Below are 23,146 nucleotides of genomic sequence, written 5' to 3' on the forward strand. Positions count from 1 at the left end.
GAAAAACTTTTAAATCAGTTATTGTGGTGGTTTGAACACTTTTGTCCCATAGGAAATGGCATTATTAGGAGGTGTGGCCTTGTTGGAGAAAGTGTGTCACTGAGGGGATGGGCTTTGAGGCCTCATATGTTCCAGGTGTGTCCAGTCCACAGTTCACTTTTTGTTGCCTGTAGATCCAGATGTAGAATTCTCAGCTCCTTCTCCAGCATCATGTCTGCGTGCATGCTGTCATACTTCCAGCCATGATGATAATGGACTAAACTTCTGAACTGTAAACCAGCCCCAATTAAATGTTTTCCTTTATAAGAATTGCTGTGGTCATAGTGTCTCTTCACAGCAATGGGAACTCTAAGACAGTTATCAAAAAATCCAGATGTGAGGTCAACAACATAGCTCAGTAGTAAAGGAGCTTGCCACAAAAGCATACTGATCTGAGTTTAATCCCCAGAACCCATGCAAAGATGGAAGGAGAGAATAGTATAGATTTGTTCTCTGAACTTTATGTAGGCATCATGGCATGTGCATGCTTCATATATACATCACACACAAATAATAGTAATTGAGGATGATGATGGTGATGATGGTGATGATGATGATAATGATGATGATGATGATGATGATGATAATAATAATAATAATAATAATAATATTAATAAATGTTTTAAAAGCCAGTTGTGGTGGCAGAAATCTGCAATCCTAGCACTGTGGAGGTGGAGTTAGGAGGTTCAAGAGTTCAAGGTCATCCTCAACTACATAGCTAGTTTGAGGTCAGCCTGAGCTACAAGAAATCCTGTCTCAAAGGTGGAAAATGTTTTTTAAAATATAAGGAAATAAAGTATCAGGAGTTTACTATTAAATAAGTTGTCTTAAATCGACCAGAAGAGGAGGCTATCAAGAGGTAATTTCCCCCAATTTAAAATGTTAAAGGAAGCTGGGTGTAATTGTGTACACCTTTAATCCTAGCACTTGGGAGGCAGAGGCAGGTGGATCTCTATGAGTTCAAGGTCACCTTGGTCTATATAGTGAAACCCTGTTTCAAAAAACAAACAAGAACACAAAACAATCAAATATAATAATAGTAATAATTATAATAATAATAGTGGTCTTAGTGTTCTATTACTGTGAAGAGTCGCCATGACCATGGCTCTTATAAGGAAAGTATTTAATTGGGACTTGCTTTCTGATTCAGAGGTTTGGTTCATTGTCATGATGGTGGGGAGCATGGTGCATACACAGATAGACACAGTGCTGGAGAAATTGGGAGCTCTACATCTGGATCAGCAGGCAGGAGGAAGAGAGAGCCACTGGGCCTAGCTTGGGCTTTTAAAACCCCAGAGCCCACCCCCAGTGACACACTTCCTCCAACAAGGCCACACCCCCTAATCCTTCTTAAGTAATGCCATTCCCTAATGACTAAGTGTTCAAATCTATTAAAATGTTGATAGCCAGGCAGTGGTGGCGCACGCCTTTAATCCCAGCACTTAGGAGGCAGAGGCCAATGGATCTTTGTGAGTTCAAGGCCATCCTGGTCTACAAAGTGAGCTCCAGGAAAGCAACCAGGGCTACACAGAGAAATCCTGTCTCGGAAAAAAAACTAAAAAAAAAAAAAAAAAAAAACTTAAAAAAAAAATTGTTGAAGGAGTTGAGGTGCTGCCACCCCAGATCCTTCAGTTCATGGGTTCCTTTGAAGGTCAGTGGGTAGGATCCAGGCAGCAGCTTCCCCTGAGACCCTCCCACCTGCCTGGAGACTGATCCTCTAAAAAAGTTATCTTGAACTCCCTCCTAGGACCTTCATCAACTAGGGTACCAGGAGGGAGAAACTGGAGGCTGACACCATACTCAGATGGACAGCTACCTCCTCTTCTGGGAGCTGCTCTAAACAACCACCCTGCCTGAAGGGCTTTATCTGCACAGCAGGGCCCCCTTCAGCCCCCCCCCCCCTCGGAGCAACTGTCCCGACTGTCTCCTCAGGCAGCCCAAGCTCCACTCCTTCCTCTGGGGCAGGCAGGGTGCTGTGGAAGCCATTAGCTTTAACCTGACCCTTACTGAGCCTTTCACTTTGTTTGTTTTTCTCTTGTAAATTTGGTTTTATGTGAATTTAATTTGTAGCTCGGCCAGGGAACCCAGGAGTGTGGTGGAAGCTGCCTTTCACTTCCTGGTTCTTCTGCAAACTGAAGCACAGCTGAGGATTACAGAAAAAAACAATGCCCAGTGGTGACACCTCCAACCTCCATACACACATTGTTGCTCACCCAGACTATCTATCAACACCCTACGCTGTATTTACCTAAATAGAGGAAGACTGTAAAGACTCATTGGAAAGGCCTAGCTGGAGATGGTCCAGGCTGCAGTGGTGGTAGGCAGGAGAGCAGTGAGCAGCCCTGGCCTGCACATTCCAGCTCTATTGGGAAAGCAAGGGCAGTTGAGATGGGGCGAGTGAATATTTTTTTAGTTAATGGGCAGTTACTGCAATTTCACATAACACTTCAAACTTGTGCTGTAGCTCAATTTCCCTTCCACAGTCAACATGCAACCTTTTGAAATACATTTGCAGAGTTAAATTTGCTTTAGTGCTTTTTAAAACATCTTTTGGAGAGGGTGGAGACGAGCTTTGGCTTGGCTCAGGCTGTCAACTGACCCTATTTTCCACTTCCTTAAGTCCCCAGATTTCTGTATCCTGGCTCAGGGGAGAGTCACAGAAAGTAAAACATACCCAAACCTAGGTGTGGACTCCTCCTCAGGGAAGGGTCGCCCCTGGCCCCTTTCCATTGTTCGGATTCATTTAGAAGAGCAGTGATGCTTTGGGTGCCTTCCTGGGTCACCTGCGACAGGTGCTGATGGGTGGCTGCTGACAGTTCACTTTCCCAGACCCAGGCACTTGGCCCTGCTTTCTGTCCCTACCTGCACAGACTCACCAGTGACTGCAGTGAGGGACACCATACTCTGCCTCAGATGAGCTCGACTCTGTCTGTACAGTTCAGTTGTCAGAGGCGCCAATCTGTAGAGACCTGTGGTCCTTGGGAATCGCTTCCCTGTTTAGCTTCCCCACTGCCTCTCCTGCCTCCACACCTCCTCCCCTCCCCTCTCCTGCCCTCCCCTTCCCTCTCCTCCCCTTTACTCCCTCCCCTCCCCGCTTTTCTCCACCCCTCCTCCCCTTCTCTCCCCTTCCCATCTTCTCCTAGTTTACTTTCTTCCCAAATACTTCTTTCAAGAGAAAAGAATCCTTATCTCACGCTTTGCTTCTTTGAAACCAAACCCAGGACATGGCATAAAAATAGGGTCCCTTAGCTTCTCAGTTATCACACTGCCGTGGGATCTCTTTCTGGATGCTGCTGAATGTGTGCTGCTCCCATTGGCTAACAAATAAAGCTGCACTGGCCTATGGCAGGGCAGGATGGAGACAGTGAGAGGGGAAAAGAGAGTGGGGTAGACGCCAAAGCTGTCCAAGGAGCAACATCTAATGGGGCACAGGTAAAGCCATGAACACGTGGTGATACATAGATTAATAGATATGGGTTGAGTTATAAGAGCTAGCTAGTAAGAAGCCTGAGCCATAGACCATATAATTTGCAACTAATATTAAGCCTCTGAGTGGTTTTTTTATAAGCAGCTGTGGGACTGTGGGGCTGTGGGGCTGGGCAGTACCAGAGAAACTTACAAGTACATCATACACTTAAAATTATTCAGAATGTAGACAGAAGACACAATGTGCTCGAAGACACTTTTTTATTTTTTTGAGACAAGGTCTCATGTAGTCCAGGTTGGACTCAAACTTACTTTGTAGCTGAGGACTGAGGATGACCCTGAACTTCTGATCCTCCTGCCTGTACTTCTGGTGCTAGGATTACAGATGTGCACTGCTCTGCTCAGTTTGTAAGTGCTGGGATCCTGGGCTTTGTGCATGCCAGGCAGGCTCTACAACCTGAGTTACCTCCTCAGCCCCTCAGTGCCATGGAACAGGCCTAGACAGTGAGTTACCTCCTCAGCCCCATAGTCTCCCTCTCAGGGAGCTGCGTGGGAAAAGGACTGGAAGTGGCTTTCTTTAAACACACACTCATTTGCAAGCTTCAGCTTTAAGACCACATGGATATATAATTCTATACAACTCCTTTTAAATTCATTTTTAATGGAAACAAAACCAAGAGATTATATATATTAATTGGGGTACCATGTAATTTTTTTACACATTTGTATTTTGTGTAAGGCTTGTGGCAGGCCTTTCTGTCATGAAGCCTTTTCTTTGTGGTGTAAAGTTAGTGCCTCTCTCCTGGCTTGGTGTCTATGGTCACCCTGCTGTGCAGCATCATCCAGAGAACTCCTGTGGCAGAGGTTCTCGGCCTTCCTAACACAGCGGCCCTTTAGTACAGCTCCTCGTGTTGTGTGACTCCCAATCATAAAGTTCTTTCATTGCTACTTCATAACTGTAATTTTGCTCCTATTATGAATTATAATGTAAATATCTGATATGTAGGGTATCTGATATGAGACCCCTAAAGGGGTCATGATCCACAGGTTATGAACTGCTGCCCTAGACGGAAGTGTTCTATGAGAAATTATACAACAAAAATGGTTCCTTTAACAATGACAACAGCATTCACAAGGAAAATAGGGGAGAGAGATAGAGCAAAGCCACTAACTGAGAACTTTGAGGCAGCATCTCCATCAGTCACAGTGTTCGGACAGTGTTCGGTTCAAACAGACCACCTGGGGAAAAAGGGACACATGGTAAGGGAAAAATCAGGATACTGCCTGGAAAGTTGATGATGTTAAGGAAGAACTGATATCTTTTCATAATCACTTAGTGTTTAAATACTGATTTACAAAATGAAATCTGAAGGTGATGTAATTTACAACTCAATTTGTTCCCATGACTGATCTTCCACACACACTGCAACTGTGATCCTATGTGCACCGTGGAATAGCTCAGAAGAAGCAGCTGCTTTGGGGACTTGGCTAGTCCACCAGACTGTGAGGCAAGGGTCACCCTGTCCTTGCTGGACACACAGATCATTTCTGGGTGACGACTCACCTTCTCCCCACATAGGCAAACCCTAGACAGAAAGCCAAATGCCTGATTCATTTTTTTTTGCAGGTAAACTCTTTGGACAACTTCTCTCCTACTTAATTTCAGCCATCCTTCTACCTCAGGCCAAGACGAACTTAGATCTCTTCTTGGCTGTCTACCATTGAGCACCTCCTGTCAAGTGGTCAGGCTAGGGCTTGTGCTTACAGCTCCATCAAAAGGTGCTGCCTTGGCTTTGAGCCTCTGCACACACACAAAAGCACCATAACCAAGGTGACTTTAGACAGAAGGGTTTATTTGGAACTTATGGTTCTGGAGGGTGTACCACCACTACAGAGGATGAGTGTGGCAGGCACCTGTGGTGGTGGCAGGTGTTAGGTACAGACCCCTCCATCCACCACTCGGTGCTGGTGACTTTGTCCTAAACAAAAGGACTTTGGCTAGGTAAACAGAAGGATTGTTATTAGGTAAAACAGGCCTAAAGGTGGGTTTCTGAATACCAGAAGAGTTGATTGCCTATGGAGGGTTCCTGTTTACAAGGAACCTCCCTTAACCTTCCCCCAAAGGTCAACTACCTTGGGCAAGGGCACCTAGTTCTCAGCAAGTCTGAACAACCTATCAGCTCAGATCCCCACCCTTCTGTCCTAGAAAATGTGCTTGCTTTTCTGCCATTTGCTCTTCTCTCTGCTGCCCCCCAATGGCATTGACAGTTTGATCCCCAATAAATCTTTCTTTCTGTCCATAGAGTGGTCTAGTGTGGAAGTTTCTCTGGTCTGTTGCTTATAGCAGGAATCGCTGAGAGCTCACAGTTTGAACCTCAAATAGGAAGCAGAGAGAGCAAACTCCAAATGGCACATCTTTTTTGAACCTCAAGTCTTGCCCCCAGTGCACACTAACTCCCTCAAGGTCCCAAGCCTCCCCGCAAAGCCACTCACTGATGTTCAGATACACAAGAATATGGAGGACATCTCGTTCAAACCTTATAGTAACAGACATAGAAAAATTTAATGACTAAGTGGTATCTAGGATTTTTCAGAATAATTCTGGGGTGAAATGGGTGATAAGTACTTGGAATTTAGAGTATACATGTTTCAAAATAATACACAGAACCCCACTGATGTGCATACTTTTCATGCTTTTATGTATCAGTTAAAATTTAAAATGTTGTGTAGCAAATGATATGGAAGTGGAAGAGAACACTTGGGCTGGTAAAGTTGAACAGGGATGGGAAGAGAGAGAATGGGAAAGGGAAGGACTGTGGGGAGGGTCAGCCAGATCCTAGAATAGATACAGAAGCTGTGTAGAAGTCCAGTGCTTCATAAGCTAACGAAAGAAGAGTCTAGATGGTGGTCCCCTGCATAGGTGGACAATGATGCTCTCAGAAGCCACAGATAGTTTTAAATGAAAATCCTGGAGGCAGCTGTGGCCAGGAAGCTCTCAGAAACTGCCAGAACGATAGAGGCTGTTGACATTGCTCTTGGCCACCTCCTAGAACTAAATGACAAGCCCCTTTTGCTGAAGACATCACATGCTCAGGGCATAGAGAAAGCAAGCTGGGACTGAGCTAGAAGTGTGCTCCCTGTTGACTAGCATTCATGCACCAGAGGTGCTATACAGGTTACTGGGGGTAAAAGTTCACCATCAGCCTTGCCCAGCTGTGGACCTTGCAAGCTACAATACTGATGTTCCAGACAAGATGTGCCTCATGATGCAAAAGTGGCATGGCTGTTTGTAGGTTAACACCCCCTCCTCCCAAGTTGCTGTCAGATACTTGGTCACAGCAACATGGAAATAAGAAACAATTGTTCTGCTTTGGGATCCATTCAGTTCCTCAGACCATACCATCCATGTTCAGAGTGGGTCTTCCACACTCATTGATCACATGCCAATTATTTTTGGGAACATCCTCACAGGCACACCTGGAAGAATGCTTTATTATTTTCTAGGTAACTCTCAATCCAGTCAGGTACTGTACGCCACCACCATGTCTGCCGTTTCCTCGTGGGCACCTAGGTCCTGCAGCAACAGTATCTTAAGTGTCTTTAACACATGTGGTTTGTGGAGTCTGTTTTGGACTTTTGCTTTTAAAGATGCCACACAGTAAACCTACGCTTAGCCATTATTATTATTGAGGAAAATTTTCAAACAGACTCTAGTGCTGTTTTCTGAAGCAATATGCAGAAGAGCACGTGGAAAGAAAAAGAAGAGGAGCTGTGTGTGAGTGAAGTCTGTGCAGAGAGATATCCCACGTGTTTGACCCAAAAGGGGCAGGAGACAGAGCAAGGAGGCTTCATAAGCAGACCTGGTGCATTTGTACTATCCCTCTGGGTGTTTGCTTTCTCTGTCAGCTCTCAGAGTGTGGCACTCAGGGCAGCTTTATTATTCTGTTCCATATGGACTGTAAAACAGGGATAATGGTGCCTATCTGTTAGAGTGATTGATAGCATTTTAAGGAAGGCCAAGGGTGTGGCTCGCTGGTAGGCTGCTCTCTGAGCACATGGGAGGCTCTGGGTTCCATCACCAGAACCAACCACCATCACAAAAGGACCAATGGAACTACTAAAACCTCTCTTAAACATTACTGATGGGGCAAGAAAGTTAGAGTGATGCTCACAAATGTGTGGGTATGTTTGTGAATGCGCAAACATGTTACTTTTTGCTTATATGCTGTTAAATTTCTGTGAGAGTAGGTCATTGAGTAATGTGAGTCATGAGAATTATCACCAAACTCAGCAAAGATGATCATGTTGTCACCATCACCATCATCAATTTTGTGTTCTTAACTATGGGTGAAGAATGTAATATACTTTTGTCTAGCTACTGGCCAATCTAGTTGTGAAACTGCTTCTGCTCTTACTAAAAGCCCAAAGATAAACATTATCCAGGCAAAGAAATTACTCAGCAATATCCAATATCCTCTATGGAAACACCACACATACTCTTTGTTCAGAATCAATCCTCCAGGTGTTAACTGATGCTGAGTTGCCTGGTAACAGATGCAGGAATCATTCAAAGCACTCATTATGACTCAGCAGTTGATCTGGGAAGGTAGCTGGCCAGATTATAGCTGAAATTCTATTTTGTCACTAGTATTTAACACACACTTGTTGTATACTTAGGTTGTCTATGCCTGACTATGGTGGTTTAACGTTACACTCCAATGAAAGCAGAATGAATCACTGCTCCAGACAGCTGCTGACCTATCTGTGGACAGCCCTGTCCTCAGTGAAGAGAAAGCAGATTATCCCGACAGCCAACCCCAAGACGAGAGTCTGAGTTTAGCTTAGAAAGTTTTCTTATGACTTTGCTGAGGTTTAAGGTAAGCTCTGGGACACAAAAGATAATTCTGTATCTCGAATTAAATTTTTTTTGATAGTTTGCTGGTTTGAGGACAGCCAGGAGGCAGGCTGTAAACTGATCTCTGGCTAGAGAGCCATCTGGGTTATTAGGATCCCAATGTGGGTCCTGATCGGAAACTCGTTTTCATGCGTCCTAGCCTGCTTCCAGACCTGTCTGTGCTTCTCAGGGTGGCTGAGAGCGACGGTAAGAGAGTAAGTGGGAGCCAGAGTTGGGCAGTTAGAACGGCCTGATGCGGAGAGCAGAGCGGAGGTCAGATAGGCGGAGGTTCTTTGGAGTCAGAGATTCCTCGGGTTCAGGTTGTCCGTGGGCAGGAGAGAAAGACTCAGAAAGGGAGTGCTCAGAGCTTAGGTGAAAGTGTGGGGATAAGGTAACTCTTTTCATTTGCCCGTTCTCTGGCAGAAGTTAGAAAATGTCCGTGAAATATTGGAGTTCAAGCAGCCATAATGTGGCCATATTTACTGGTATCTGGGGATATTTAAGGCATTTCTCAGAGGAGGAGTGGGACCAAGAGGAAGCCTTTATGTTCCATGACTGCAGCCAAGAGAAAATAAAAATTAAAATTAAAATAACAAACAGGATCCAAGACTCCCATCCTGGTGTCCCCGAGGGTAGGTAATCTGTGGACCAGTATAAATGAACAGCACAAGTTACCCCACACTCCGTCAAGGGAGGGGCAAGGGCTGGGGGGCATACGTACCGGAGGACTCCTTAGGAGTCCAGACAGCGTTCAATATTTTGTCAAGAGAGAACAAGTCGTGGTACAACTGCCTGAGGAACACCCGGGGGTCAGACGCGAGAAATATATCTCAGGCTACAGTCGTGGGAAATGGCGAGGGATCAAAAAGGGAAAACTCACCAATCTAGGTAGCCAGTGTGTTGTGCAGTCCTGGAGGCTGGGCAAATGAAAAAGGCCGGTCGATCCAATAAACCTTGGTACAGGGTCTGGACGTAGAGCGCTGGGAGAGCCTGCTTCGTCACAGCACCGATGTTGGTCATAATAATAATCAGTGCTGTTACCGTGTGAGAAAGGCCACAAGGTCTGACAAACCCCAGTACCAGAACTTTATTAGGAGGAGGGGACAGAAGAGAGTAACCAGGCCTGTGCAGAAGGGGAGGAGAAGAGAGCAGAAGAGAAGAGGGGAGGGTCTGTGACCGGCTTTTTAAGGATTTACCTGCACATGTGCATGTGGGCTTATGGAACTACATCATGCTTGCATGTCCGCACCACGCACATTACATAATCATGGAGCGCATGGATGACATAAGATGTAAGACCCCTTATTTAGTTATTGAACTGCGCATGTGTGGTCATGCAGCTGGAGGAGTGGTAGAATCCTAACAATAGTGAGGAAGGCAATACACATTGTGTACTAGCTAATCTGCTTATGAAATTGCTTTTGCTGTTATAGAACCCCAAAGTATAGAGGTCAGAAATTATGCAGGGAAAGAAATTGCTCAACAGAGACCTACAGAGGTATACTATCAATTTCAGTGACAAGTCAGTTTTCCATGTTCTTAGTCTAGATTTCAATATTTTCTGCACTAACTCTGGACTGTGGCTTGAGAACAAATTGCTCCTAGCATTACCAAGTTGAGGTCAAGCTTGTCTTTCACACTTGAAAATGAAGTTCTTTGGAAATAGAAGTTGTCAAAAATACAACAGAAGCATGATTTGTAAACATGTGTCCTGGGTTTAGCCAAGCACACACTGTGCTAGAGAGATGAAATGGCTGCAGAGCTCTGCCCTGGAATGTTCTGTTGTTTTGATATTGAGATCATATAAACCACAAGGCAACATCCTGAAAAACACTCACCTCTGTTCCTGTTCATCTCAATAAACTAGGGTCCTCGGTAGGGAGTGGAAGAAAGAATATGACCCCAAACTAAATCAACTTCTGAGGAAGACATGGCGTTCCCTTGGGGTCAAGCAATGCTATGAGTCATTCCTTTATTGTAGGCATGGAAAGATTGGCTGATAAGCTGCCAACAGCAGCAGGAGCAAAAGTAACTTCATCGGTGTACTGTATTAACTACGGGGAAGCTGTCAACATTCATATACAACCTGTTCTCTAAGTTGAGCTGGACATTTCCCAGAAGACATGTACCTAGAATACTTTCCTTAGGCCTCTTCATTTATTTCATAATTAGAAGATTGCAAACAACTATTCCCATCTCCACGGGGATTGACCTCCCTTCGTCCTTCCTTCTTTCCCTTGTCATCTTTTCTGTATCGTTCCCTTCTCACCAGGGCTTGCTATGTAGCCCAGGTTGGCATCAGAACTCACAGTCTTCCTGACTCTGCCTCCAAGTCCATAAATTCTTCCCTTCCTCTAGTCTTACACCTCAGGAGGCTCATCACAAAGGAAAACTGTAAAGCCTTTTGTGAGCATAAGACAGACACTAATATTTTAAGTACCAAGAGGAACACACCGCAGTAAATGAAGAACTCGCTATAAAACACAACCGCCACACACCACAGACCATCCTTCCCCAAAGGTACCCTCTTAAACTTACCCCCCCCCTTTAATGGTAAGCTGATTCTAAAAGTGTCTATGTAAGCTAAGTATTTCATATAAAGTATTCTGGATTTTTAAAACTAGAAATGGTGGGTTGTGATTTGCCAGCTCCTGGTTTGGTTTGTGCCCATACATCTCTTGAGACAGCAGATGTAGGATGATGTCTGGTGGCTGCTTGTGGACGCTGCTTTGGGCTTTCTAAAGCTCTTCTTTGCTGGACAGTTTGTAAACTGAGTGTAGGTGACAAGTCCATGTCCAGTGCTCTTTGTGAAGGGATAAGTTCTACCTGGTAGCACTTCTCATTGTCTTGAAGAACTTCCCTTCTCACAAACATTTAGGGTGTTAGGAGCCATTCAGGGTTCTGATGTCATCTTCCATGATGTCCTCTTTAAGAGAAAACAATTCCCCCCATTCCCACGAGGTGTGCACCTCCTGTCTCTCCCCTCCTCTTTCTCCTTCCCTCCAGTCCGTTCTCCCTTTCCCAATAAACTTTACACGTGTACGTGTCTGCCTGGTGTAACTTTCCACCATTCCACGCTGCTGCCTGCCACCATATCTGCCTAGCGTGTCTCCCTCACCCACGGGGCACCTTGGCCCAACCCGCCAAGGCCTCCTGGGTTACTACAGGTCTAGATTTTTATCAGATCCATAAAATAATTTTAAAAAGCAGTCATGACATAAAATGGCATTGGTAGGAAAGGAACCACTCACAGGAGGAAGGTGGTTCACGGAACAGCTACACCAGATGATTAAAAACCTGCAGTTCTTAAAGAAGTTAGGGGTGAACAATATTGATGGTATTAAGGAGGTGAACATGTTTACAAACCAAGGAATGGTGACCCATTTTAACAGCCCTAAAGCTCAGGAGTCTCTGGCAGCAAACACCTTCACCATTACAGGGCACGCTGAGATAAAGCAGCTAACTAGAAATACTTCCTGCATCTCACACCGGCTAGGGGAAGACAGTCTTGCTGTGGATATCGCTCTGTATAAATACAATGCTGACTGGCTAGTAGCCAGGCAGGAAGTATAGGCGGGACAAGAGAGAAGAGAATTCTGAGAGGTGGAAGGCTGGGTAAGGGAGATACTGCCAGCTGCCGCCATGACAAGCGAGATGTAAGGTACTGGTAAGCCACGAGCCACGTGGCAACTTATAGACTAACAGAAATGGGTTAATTTAAGATAGAAGAACTAGATAGCAAGAAGCCTGCCACAGCCATACAGTTTGTAAGCAATATAAGTTTCTGTGTGTTTACTTGGTTGGGTCTGAGCGTCTATGGGCCTGGCGGGTGAGAGAGATTTGTCCTGTGGGCCAGGCAGGAAAACTCCAGCTACACAGTCTGACTAGAGAAAGCAGACTGGCTGAAGCTTTGCCCACTCTGTGGATGGAAGAGCACCACTTGCAGCTGCTATAGAGGAGGAGGAGGAGGATGGAGTTCCAGATTTGGTGAATTTTGATGAGGCTCCTAAGGAGGGAAACTGAACAGAGGCAATTTCTGAAAAAGGTGCCACTTGCAGAAGTTACAGGAGCTGCCATTTATGTCATGACTGCTTTTTAAAATTCTTTTATGGATTTGATAAAAATCTAGATCTTTGATACTTTTCAGCCCAATCTCCTGAACACAGCAGCTCTTTTTAGTTTTTGCTTATACACAACTTATTCTTTGTGGTAAATGATGCTGACGAAACTTGGGAATAAAACTTGGAAAATGGCTAATAAGATTCTTTGCTTAGTTAAACAAATACTTTATGTCTGCTTTGAAAATTCCCCTGGGTACTTTCACTGGAGTTTTTCTTCCTACATTTTCCAGATGTCACTCTCCTACCTGCTGGCTTGTGTGCTGACAGTCTTTACTGAGTCAGAGGGTCTCTGTACTCTGATAAAGTTGCTCCTGACGGTTGGCCGGAGCACTCAGGCTGCCACTGTGGCATGGAAACAAAGGTAGTATGTAAGCCCGCAGGCCTAGGGCTTCCATCCGGCTTCATGAAAAGGTGGCAGGAGAGGGGCCTGAGCGCTGGACCGTTTGCTGCACTGGGTTCTGTTTGCTCTTCTCTGGCTCCTTTATAACATCTTCTATTACTGCTTCTAAGCAACAAGATGGCGGTGGCCTTCGGGTGCTTCCTAGTCTTTGGCTTCAGTTAACCATCTTCCATTTCTCTCCACGTTTTTCTTTACATTTCTTTTAAACTTCTGGTTTTCATTTTCCCTCCTTCTCATTAATTTTTAGATCTAATAGATTTTTACCTGAGTGTGAGTGAAAAAGATGTTTCCCCCGATACCTTGAATGGTAATTTTCATCACTATGAATTTCCTAAATGCTGAACTTTTAAAAAGTGTTGGCCTTTGTTCTATTACCTACCCAATGAATTAAAGAGAATCTTTCTGGACCAGTAAAGTTATTGAAAGGTGAGAAGAAATTAAGGACAATGGTATGCTGCACCAAGACCCACGTACACAAAGGCCAAGGCAGACTAGAAATGTTTCAAACCTACTGTGAGCCTTTACTAATGTGTGGTTTGGGAAAATTCTATTCTTCTTCTGTCACTGTTCTCTTATTTTGGAGTATCAACTATAGTTCTGAAGATGTGGGTAAAATCCTCATTCTGATGTTGTTTATGGGCATGAACCCACTATGGAGCTAGTGTTAAAAACCAAAAATGTCTACCACTATACAGCACACAGATGAACACTTAAGGTTAGGCTAGTTTCCCTGGGGCAGGCCCCAAGCTCTCAATCCAGCACTCACATCAAAACCACACCTCACATGCAGATGTCCTGTGTTCACGAAATTTACTTGGTCTGGGATGAGGCCTGAATATGGATTATTTCTAAAAAGCTTCCCAAGTGATTTGTTTTGTTTATTTTTTAAGACAGACAAAACAAAAAACATCTGTGTATCTAGCCCTGGCAGTCCTGGAACTTGCTCTGTAGACCAGACTGGCTTTGAACTCACAGAAATGCTTCTGCTTTTGCTTTCTGAGTGCTGGGATCAAAGGCATGCGCAACCGCCACCACCTGGCTGATTTTTTTGGTTTTTTTTTTTGAGACAGGGTCTTTCTATGTAGCCCTGAATGTCCTGGAACTCACTCTGTAGACCAGGCTGGCCTTGAACTCAGAGATCCACTTGCCCCTGCCTCCTGAGTGCTGGGGTTAAAGGTGTGCGACTCTACACTGAGCTTCCAAGTGGTTTTAACAAGAGTGTAATGTGGAAAACAAAGCAGCAAAACCAACAAGCAAAACCCTCAAAAGCTCCCGATGATCCAGCAAGTGAAAACCAATCTCTGTAGAGGGTGGGAGTGTTGTGTGTGTGTGTGTGTGTTGGTGTGTAGCACACAAGAGGAAAACAGCCGCAGACTCTAACAGACACTGACCAGAGCTGGCAGTGCACTTGGCTGACTTAGATTCTATTTTTAATGTTAAATCCACACAGGTTATGTAACACTGGGCTAAAGGTTTTACATAACGACCGTTGAGTTTATAGAAATGTTAATTCTCATTTCTTTGAAAGTTACTTCTATAGGAATTTACCTTTGCTTGGGAAAGCTTAAGTTTAACAAGCTATTTTTTTTTAAAAGCACTGTTTACTTTGAATCTAAAACAACAAAACCCCCAAACTTTTATTTGGAGGTTCATTCATTTCCAAAAAAAAAAGAGGACTCTACGAAAATTAACTTAGCAAAAGGAAAAAAGCCCAACAGTGAAGCAATAGACAGTTTGGCAAATTTGCTCAATTTGTGACCAGCTTATTGTTTCATGTAGGATGTCTTCTAATTCTGACTTCCTGGGTACTGCACTTAAACCTCAGTTACAGGGTATCATCTGAGAGTTAGTCTTATTCTTCCAGATGATGCCATTCAAGTTTTAGTAACAGTCAACACTTCTTGGGTATTTTAAAATAAAACATAGCTAACTTAACCTTTTCCACCTCAGGAAGTTTCAGAAATCCAAACTGAATAGAAACAAAATACTATAAACAGTGAAATAAAGCACAGCATTTTTTTTTTTTTTTTAAAGACAGGATCGTCTTTGTCCCAGGCTGGCCTTGGTCCTCTTGCCTCTGCTGAGATTAAAGATGTAAGTTACTAAGGCTGGTTTATAGGTGGGTGCTGGGAATAAAACCCAGGGATTTTCAAATGCCAGGCAAGCATTCTGCCAGCTGGACCGTGCCCCTAGCCCTGCCATATAGAATTCTTAAGATGCTACATACAAGTGTATGGTACTATTTCCTTCGAAACTCTATTATAAAGGGGTAGTACATGAAAAGAAATATTTTTGTAGATAACACCATTATAAAAGAATACTTAAACAAGCAAAGAAAATCATATATTTTTTTATTTCTAGTGTGTACATGTATGTGGGTGGGTATGCTTGTGCTATGGCATGTGTGTGGAGGTCAGAAGAGGTCTAGCAGAAACTGGTTCTTTCCACCATGTGGATCCTGAAGATTGAAGTCAGGTCCTCAGGATCGGCGGCAAGCACCTTTATACACTGGCTGCTATTACAGATTTAAGACTAACCTTTTCTCTTCCCAGATGTGATGTAATGGACTGCTTAAAACCGTCAGAAGGATCTCAGGACCTCTAAGACACAATGAGGGACTCTTGTCTCTCCATCATAGGACTCTAGCAGCATCTTAAGATGCTTACAGACAGGTTCTGGCTATTCAAATGGAAGATGATATTTGGAGAATGAGCCAACTGGCTAGGTAAATGTCAGGAGTTGTACATGCACCCACTATGGACATATTAAATGGGCTTGCAAGACCATGTCCTATATACATTTTCTTCTTGCATTATTTTCTTGTGGAAAAATATCCCAACTTTTACAATGTATCAACCGATATCTTTTAGAGGCACAGACTTACATGTCCAGCTTTATGTTTTGGTTTACAGAGAAGCCTAATACAGTACTCTCTTCGGCAGCGATGGGCAGTTTCATTTGAGCTGTCTTGCACTGACCTGAACAGAAATAACAATGGTCCTCTGGTCAGTCTTTAGCATGAGATCTCAAAGAGCATGGGAGGGACATGGAGTACAGGAGACAGAGAGGCCTGGTGTTAGTGTATACATGAGGCAGCAGTAACAGATGGGTGAGGGGCAGGGCAGTTCAGGATGCTGCCTTATTAAGTTCAGCCGAATGGGCTTCTCACTTTGTAAACACATGAAATCCAGCAAACCATTAGTGTGTACCATTCATTTCTCATCTTAAAAGAAAGCCCTCAACTTTGGTATTGGTAATCCAACTAAAATTTGCATAATCCTAGTATTATTACTAGAATTTAAACTTTCTCATTTGTAATTATGTTTTGACACATAAAATCCTTGAAATATTTGGCAGTCATAGGTAAAACTGGGGGCTTACTGCCTTTGTGAAAGTTCCAGATGCACCTTCACCCAATTTTAATCCAATTTCAGCAAATGCTCAGACTGACAGAATCTGTTAGAAGTTACTGTTCAGCCTATGGCTGACTGAACATGGAGTGAATCAGGAGAGCACTCTCAGGACTAGAGGAAGCCAGCACTAACTGTCTGCTTTCAGTCCTCTGGTGACTGTAAACAGACTGGGGTTGGGGCAGCAGGATGATGAGGAGTTGTTTTTAATCACTGCCACAAAAGCTTGGGAAAAAGATAAACCTCAAGTCACCAAAGGTCATTATTTCCTTAAAGTATTTTCAAAATAAATATGTGACCAATCTTCAGAACAATACATGGTCACGGATGTGTTAAAACAGCCAGGAAGAAGGGTATTTGGGACAACGCTTGAGTACTGTGTAATCAAGACCCAGGAGGACCTACATGTTTTCAGTTTCCTGGCCAAAAGAAAAACAAAAAGAACTCCCGTCCTCCACCCAAACAAGAAACACCCTAGAACCAAAAAAGGATAGGTGGGGTGAGGTATTTGAGTACTTTATGAAGCAGAAACTGTGTAAGGCATGTGTCTCAAATAAATAAAAAAAATCCCAAATATACAACTCTAAAAATGTTACCAATGTTTAATGTTTTGAGGATTAAGTAACAAATCAATTGAAGATTTTTTACTTAAACTAGCTTCATTTTCTCAGAATTTTTCTAAGAGTTAGAAATCTATCATTGCACTTACTGCTTTAGAACCATCAGATTTTACTTCTGAAAAAATCTAATACCTTTAAAAAATTATAATTTTAATGTTAGCAAAAATTTATTTCCTAACATTTTGTTTTAGAAAACGTTCTTCAGCCAAAGTTACAGTACTGCAAGGCACATACAGGACTCGTCTCCTCTGCAACACATAGGAGATACACTCCCTGAAACAGGGTTTTAACACACAGGAGGATGCACTCCCTGAGACAGGGTTTTAAAGTCCCTGGACAACTGGAAATACTACAGAGTTAGGTTAAAAACACTGCCCTTACAGGGTCATGCACCTTCTGTGACTTCGCTCACCACATGTGTGTAAATAATCCTTTCAAAGACACTGTTCCTGAAACTAAGAGAGGTGCTGAGGACAGCGGAAGCAGAAGCCCAAGTCCGACAGCTGAAGGTTAAACTGGTACTGCCCCCAGAGACCGGCCATCCATCCCTACTGTGTTCAAAACTTGAGTTTACTAATGGGGCAATTCTACCAGAAACAAAGATTCCCATTTTTCTTAAAACAACGTGCATATATGCATATATATACATATAGATCGATCTATCTATCTATCTATCTATCTATCTATCTATCTATCTATATGCACTGAACTTCTAGCATCAATTCTTTTATAAAGAATGCTAAATGGATTATTTTTGTTCAGGAAAACTGAAAATACACCATTTAAATCCTTCTACCAAATTTAATGCAGCTTAATTAGGGACCAGGTACACTTTTTTCCTCTCAACATTTTTGGTCAAGCATGTCTAACCATAAATGCAAATGGAAATTTAAGAGGTAGATTTTTTTTTTCCATGATGCATTTTGTATTTCAAGAAAATAAAAACAACCACCAAGTGTGTTTTCTTAAAGTACTCGGGTCTAATGAAAAGAAAAATAAAGTTAGATAGATGTGCCATCGGTCACAGCCTGACATTTTAAGAGCCACAGTACTGGATGTTTCGCAACCAGATGCGTTTTCAGTTCTCTCAGGGTCAAAACACGAGTCTGCCAACTGCATTAAATCCTCCTCCGCCCCCTCCACCGGTCGGCCCACAGCCTCCTGGTGGGTCATTGTCATCGAATCCATTGGGCCGAAATGAACACGAAGCAGATGCTGCTTGTAGAGCCCGGGCTCGAGCATTCAATTCTTGTTCCTAAAATTAAAAGTAATGTCTATGAAATTAAAAAGCTAAATACAATGGATGAGTACAGCACATATACAAATCTTCTAAAACCATCTTAGTCTTTACCAAGACTCCTTCATTTGAAAATATTAACATCAAGCCAGGCATAGTGGCACACACCTTTAATCCCAGCACTTGAGAGGCAGAGGCAGGCGGATCTCTGAGTTCCAGGCTAGTCTGGTCTACTGAGCAAGTTCCAGGACAGTCAGGGCTACACAGAGAAAGCCTGTCTTGAAAAACCAAAACTGAATAAGATAAAATAAAAACTGGCATTTATCTTTGCTAAGTAGTTATCACTTAAGCACACAAATGAAGGACACACCCACCTTTGGAGGAAACAAGGCAGAGAGAGGAAATTCCTCCTAACTGTGGAGTGACAGACCCCAAAAGCCACTGCTACTATTTCACTTAACAACAGAGGCAGGAGCAACGCCTGCCAAACTCTCTAATACAATTAAGAATGGAAATCTTTAACAGCTATACTCCATTTTGGAAGTGTGTGAGTACAATAGGTCAGAAACCACTAATGCCTGAATTACCCCTACTGCTTCCTTAGATTAATGAGTCAGGCAGCTTTTTACAGTAGCACTTACAACTCTCCCCTACTAGTTTATCAGAATGTTTATCAAGGAATCAGAGATACTTGTCTATGTGCCAAGTACATGTTAGGTGCTTAATAAATACTAATATTCTTAGAACATTATTAGCTACTGGGAAGGGAAGATGGCCTGGCGACTGGAGTATCTCTGGACCCACTTGATAAAATGCTGACTTCCACATGTGAATAACACACATGTATACACATATGCTCTTTCAAAAAAAAAAAAACAAGTAAAAAATTTAGAAGAGGTCATTATCCAGTTTTACAAAGAGCACCTGTGAATAGATAATGGCAGATTCATGTGGCAGGGTGTAAAATTGAACCCTGAAAGAACAATGAAAAGAATGGCTGCTCACACTCAAATCCCATGTAGCCAGAAGAACACGTGGATCTGGCCGGCATTCTAAGTAGGAGTGTCTGCATCTATAAAACATGCTTGCCAGTGCAATCCTGGACACCAGTTTCTCATGTGATAACCTTGTAACACCATCAGTCTGTTTCCTTTAGAGGGGCTGTAGTGGGCCTTGCAGCAGCTCTTCCTTCCATCCCTCCAGCCTTGGAACACTGTGGTGATTACACTGTTAAGTGACACAAGTCCAGGAAGAGAGGAATGGGTACAAACTATTTCTTTTACCTGGATATTAAGCCCTGAGAATGGGTATTTATTAATGCTAATCAGTCCAGTTCTAAAATTCTAATTATTTTGTAAAGTTAATTTTGCAGCATCCTAGAACATTGCTAGACCCCTTTAAAATGTATCATATATCATCCTTTGGAAATTTTATAATTCAGTAAATTTGAAAGCCTCTGGAAAAAAAATTTCCCATAAAATAAGTATTAATGGTTCATTTCTTCTCTTCTAATATTTTGTGGGTTCTGTGACCTTAAAACACAGAACTTGAAAAGTTACTATTGAAGATCATAAAATTACTTGAACTAGCCACTTCTTATTCCTGTAATTTCATCTATAAATTACTGCTGATCCTTCCTTGTCTGTTTGTGAGACAGGGTTTCCTTATGTGGCACATGTCTGTCTCCAACTCGCAATCCTCAGTGCTAGGCTTGCAGGCATACACGCACCACCACCACCCCTAGCTTCTGCTGGCTCTTGTGGACACAAAGTTGGAAAATCTGACAAATAAATACTTGAAGACTCTGATTAACATTAAAGGAAACAGTTTCTCAAAAAACAATATATTCATAGATAAATTTACCTCGTGGAACTTTTGGTCCATAGCTTTTACTCAGTAACTGTTCTATCACCCCTTGGCTCTGTGGCAGGTCCTTGAAGAACAAACATCCTTCACATGTTCATTTTAGTTCTTCCTCTGATTCATCTGAATGTCAATTATGTTTTCCTTAAAATATTACAAAAAAGACCCTGCAGGAATCAGCATCAGACTTAGCTGTGGATGATGTGTGGATGATGTGTGGATGGTGTGTGGATGGTATGTGGTGCTGTGGGATGTTCTGTATGTCAAATGTGTTGCTCTGATTGGTTAAAATAAATAAAGTGCTAATTGGCCGGTAGCCAGGCAGGAAGGATAGGGTAGGCGGGACAAGGAGGAAAAGTGGAAGGCTGGGTAGAGAGACATCGCCAGCTGCTGCCATGACAAGAAAGATGTAAGGTACTGGTAAGCCACGAGGCAAAGTATAGATTAATAGAAATGGGCTAAATATAAGTGTAAGAGCTAGACAATGGCAGGCCTGAATTAATGGCCAAGCAGTTTAAATAATATAAGTGTCTGTGTGTTTATTTTATAAGTGGGTTGTGGGACCGTGGGGGCTTGATGGCACCTGTAGAGAAGCTCTCCAGCTGCAAATGGCACCCAACGTGTTGGCAAGAGTTTCCACCTAAAACCTGAGAAGAAAGATTCTAAAATGGAGCTACAAACAGCTTCCTAGTTGTCTCTCTCAAGTTAGCGGCAGCCTGCCGGTTTGAGCTACTATGGTGGGTTCCTGGCGTGTGTGTCTGACCTGCAGTGTGGTGGGAATGAGGAGTCTACAAGCGTTACTTTACTCTGCTGCGTGATGGATTTAGCCTTTGCTAGTTTAAGAAAAAAAAAAAAAAAAAAGGTTTCTAGGCTATGCATTGCTTTGATAGAACTGCTTCTGATAGTTGATGGTACACATGGCTCCAGACCCAGAGCTGGCGGTAAACTGTACCACCGCCACGTTGGAAAGCTGAGGTGGGCAGAGCCAGCAGCCACAGCGGTGTCTTACAAAGATGGATATTACACAGAGAATCTGGTTTGTGTTGTCTTTGGGATTTTTAACTGCAGAAAAAGATTTGATCGTAAAAGTTGTTAAATTAAACAAATATGTAAATTTTAAAGATACCTTGACTTTAAAATTTGGATATAAGGATATGTTGCTTTGGAAAAGAGCCTCTGCTTTTGTTTCCACAGAAAGCCAGAGGCTGTGGATTTGTTCCAGATTAAGATACATCAGGTTTGATCAGCCAAGACCACCTGAAAGGTCTCCGATGACATCATGGCCCAGAAGATCCAACATCCAGAATGGTTTCAAGGCAACTGGCTCAGAGGTTTACCCTCATGGACTATTCCATAATCCTAAAATTTTCTTTGTGTCCCCATAAGATACAGCGCCCCGCTCCAGCAGGAAGTAGTAAGAAAAACTACAACCAAACTCCAAAAATTATCAAGCTGGCTTTGGAGATGGAATTGGCTCGCTCCTTCTCTAAACCCAGGCATATTACTAAAAGAAAAGGTTAAGAGATTCTTGTGTCCCAAATCAGAAGAGCCCTCTAGTATGGAACAGAGAAAAACCAGTATTTTTATTTAAATCAGGTTGATTATAAATATGATCTCTTTCTAAAGAAAAAAAAGGCATATGATATAGATATATTAGGATGAAAGGGTAGATTAATGAACTTACTTTTAAAGAACAACAACTTGTTTAAAATGTCTTACATTGGTATAGATTTTAGTCTATTGATACAAACTTAAAGTTAATTTTGTTATACTGTGTATATATATATATATATATATATATATATATATATATATATATTTCTACTCTCATTTGAGGTATTGTGTTTATGCAACTCATTTAGATTGTAATGGATAATTAAGAAATACAGATCAATTAGTCTTCTATGATAGTCAAACTTATAGTCATGTTAAGTTTTCTAGGTATATATATATATTTCAGATAGACAGGTAATCTTCAAACACTTCAAAGGTCTACAGAATATGGCATTTAAAATATTTTAAAATTTAGACTTTCTGGACAGTGAGACATGTCTGCTCCTGGGAGCACCAATTTACTTCAGAGAGGAGGATGGGCATTGAAGACACTTCATATGGAGTTTATGTTCACCTTGGCAAAAATAGCCACTTGGGCAAGAAAGTGTTCTTGCCTGGACCCATAGAAAGGTGACCACTGAATTTTACTTGACAAAATGGTCAATCAGGTTCCTGCTTCGCAGAGGAAACTGCCAGACATTCTACAGGACACTAAAAAAAAAAAAAAAAAAATGACCAAGAGACTCTAGCCCTGTGGGTTGAAGACAAATGCCCCAACTTTACAAAGGAACATTAGGTGATTGTCCAGGCTGCCAGCTGTCTCTGTCTACCCTACAAGACTCCCAAAAGTTGCTTGCATCCTTCTCCTGGTTCTCAGGTAATATTATATCTTTCTGAGGTCTTTGACTTGATTGAAGACTAGATAGTTATAATTTCATCAATTATGATAAAAGATAAGTTAGATAATAAAACCTTAGACTCACAAATATAAAATAGATAGGATATCTTCTTTAATATTGTAACTGTAATTCTTGTTTGATATTTGTTTTGTTATCTGAAATTTTACTATATAAAAGTTAAAACCTTGCTTTTTGAAAAAAAGAAAAGGGGAAGTGCTGTGGGATGTTCTGTATGTCAAATGTGTTGCTCTAATTGGTTAAAATAAATAAAGTGCTAATTGGCCGGTAGCCAGGCAGGAAGGATAGGGTAGGTGGGACAAGGAGGAAGAGAATTGTGGGAAGTGGAAGGCTGGGCAGAGAGACACCGCCAGCCGCCACCATGACAAGAAAGATGTAAGGTACTGGGGTACTGGTAAGCCACGGGCCACGTGGCAAAGTATAGATTAATAGAAATGGGCTAAATATAAGTGTAAGAGCTAGACAATGATAGGCCTGAACTAATGGCCAAGCAATTTAAATAATATAAATGTCTGTGTGTTTATTTTATAAGTGGGTTGTGGGACTGCGGGGACTTGGTGGCATCTGTAGAGAAGCTCTCCAGCTGTAACGTGGGATGGTGTGTGGGACGGTGTGTGGATGGTGTGTGGATGGTGTGTGGATGGTATGGTGGATGGTGTGTGGGA

At 42.5% G+C, this 23,146-nt stretch overlaps 1 protein-coding gene across 2 annotated transcripts in view; it reads right to left on the minus strand.

Moving 5' to 3' along the window:
* Nucleotides 1-16,791: 16,791 nt before the first annotated feature.
* Nucleotides 16,792-23,146, minus strand: part of Usp38 (ubiquitin specific peptidase 38) — a 35,656-nt gene continuing 29,301 nt past the window's right edge. For both annotated transcript variants that reach the window (XM_036187520.1, XM_036187521.1), the window contains one exon: nucleotides 16,792-18,165. In XM_036187520.1, coding sequence (XP_036043413.1) covers nucleotides 18,004-18,165 — 162 coding nt within the window. In that variant the 3' untranslated portion in view covers nucleotides 16,792-18,003. The remainder of the gene's footprint in view (nucleotides 18,166-23,146) is intronic.

Source organism: Onychomys torridus, chromosome 5 (assembly GCF_903995425.1).
Source record: "Onychomys torridus chromosome 5, mOncTor1.1, whole genome shotgun sequence".
NCBI classification, from domain to species: domain Eukaryota; kingdom Metazoa; phylum Chordata; class Mammalia; order Rodentia; family Cricetidae; genus Onychomys; species Onychomys torridus.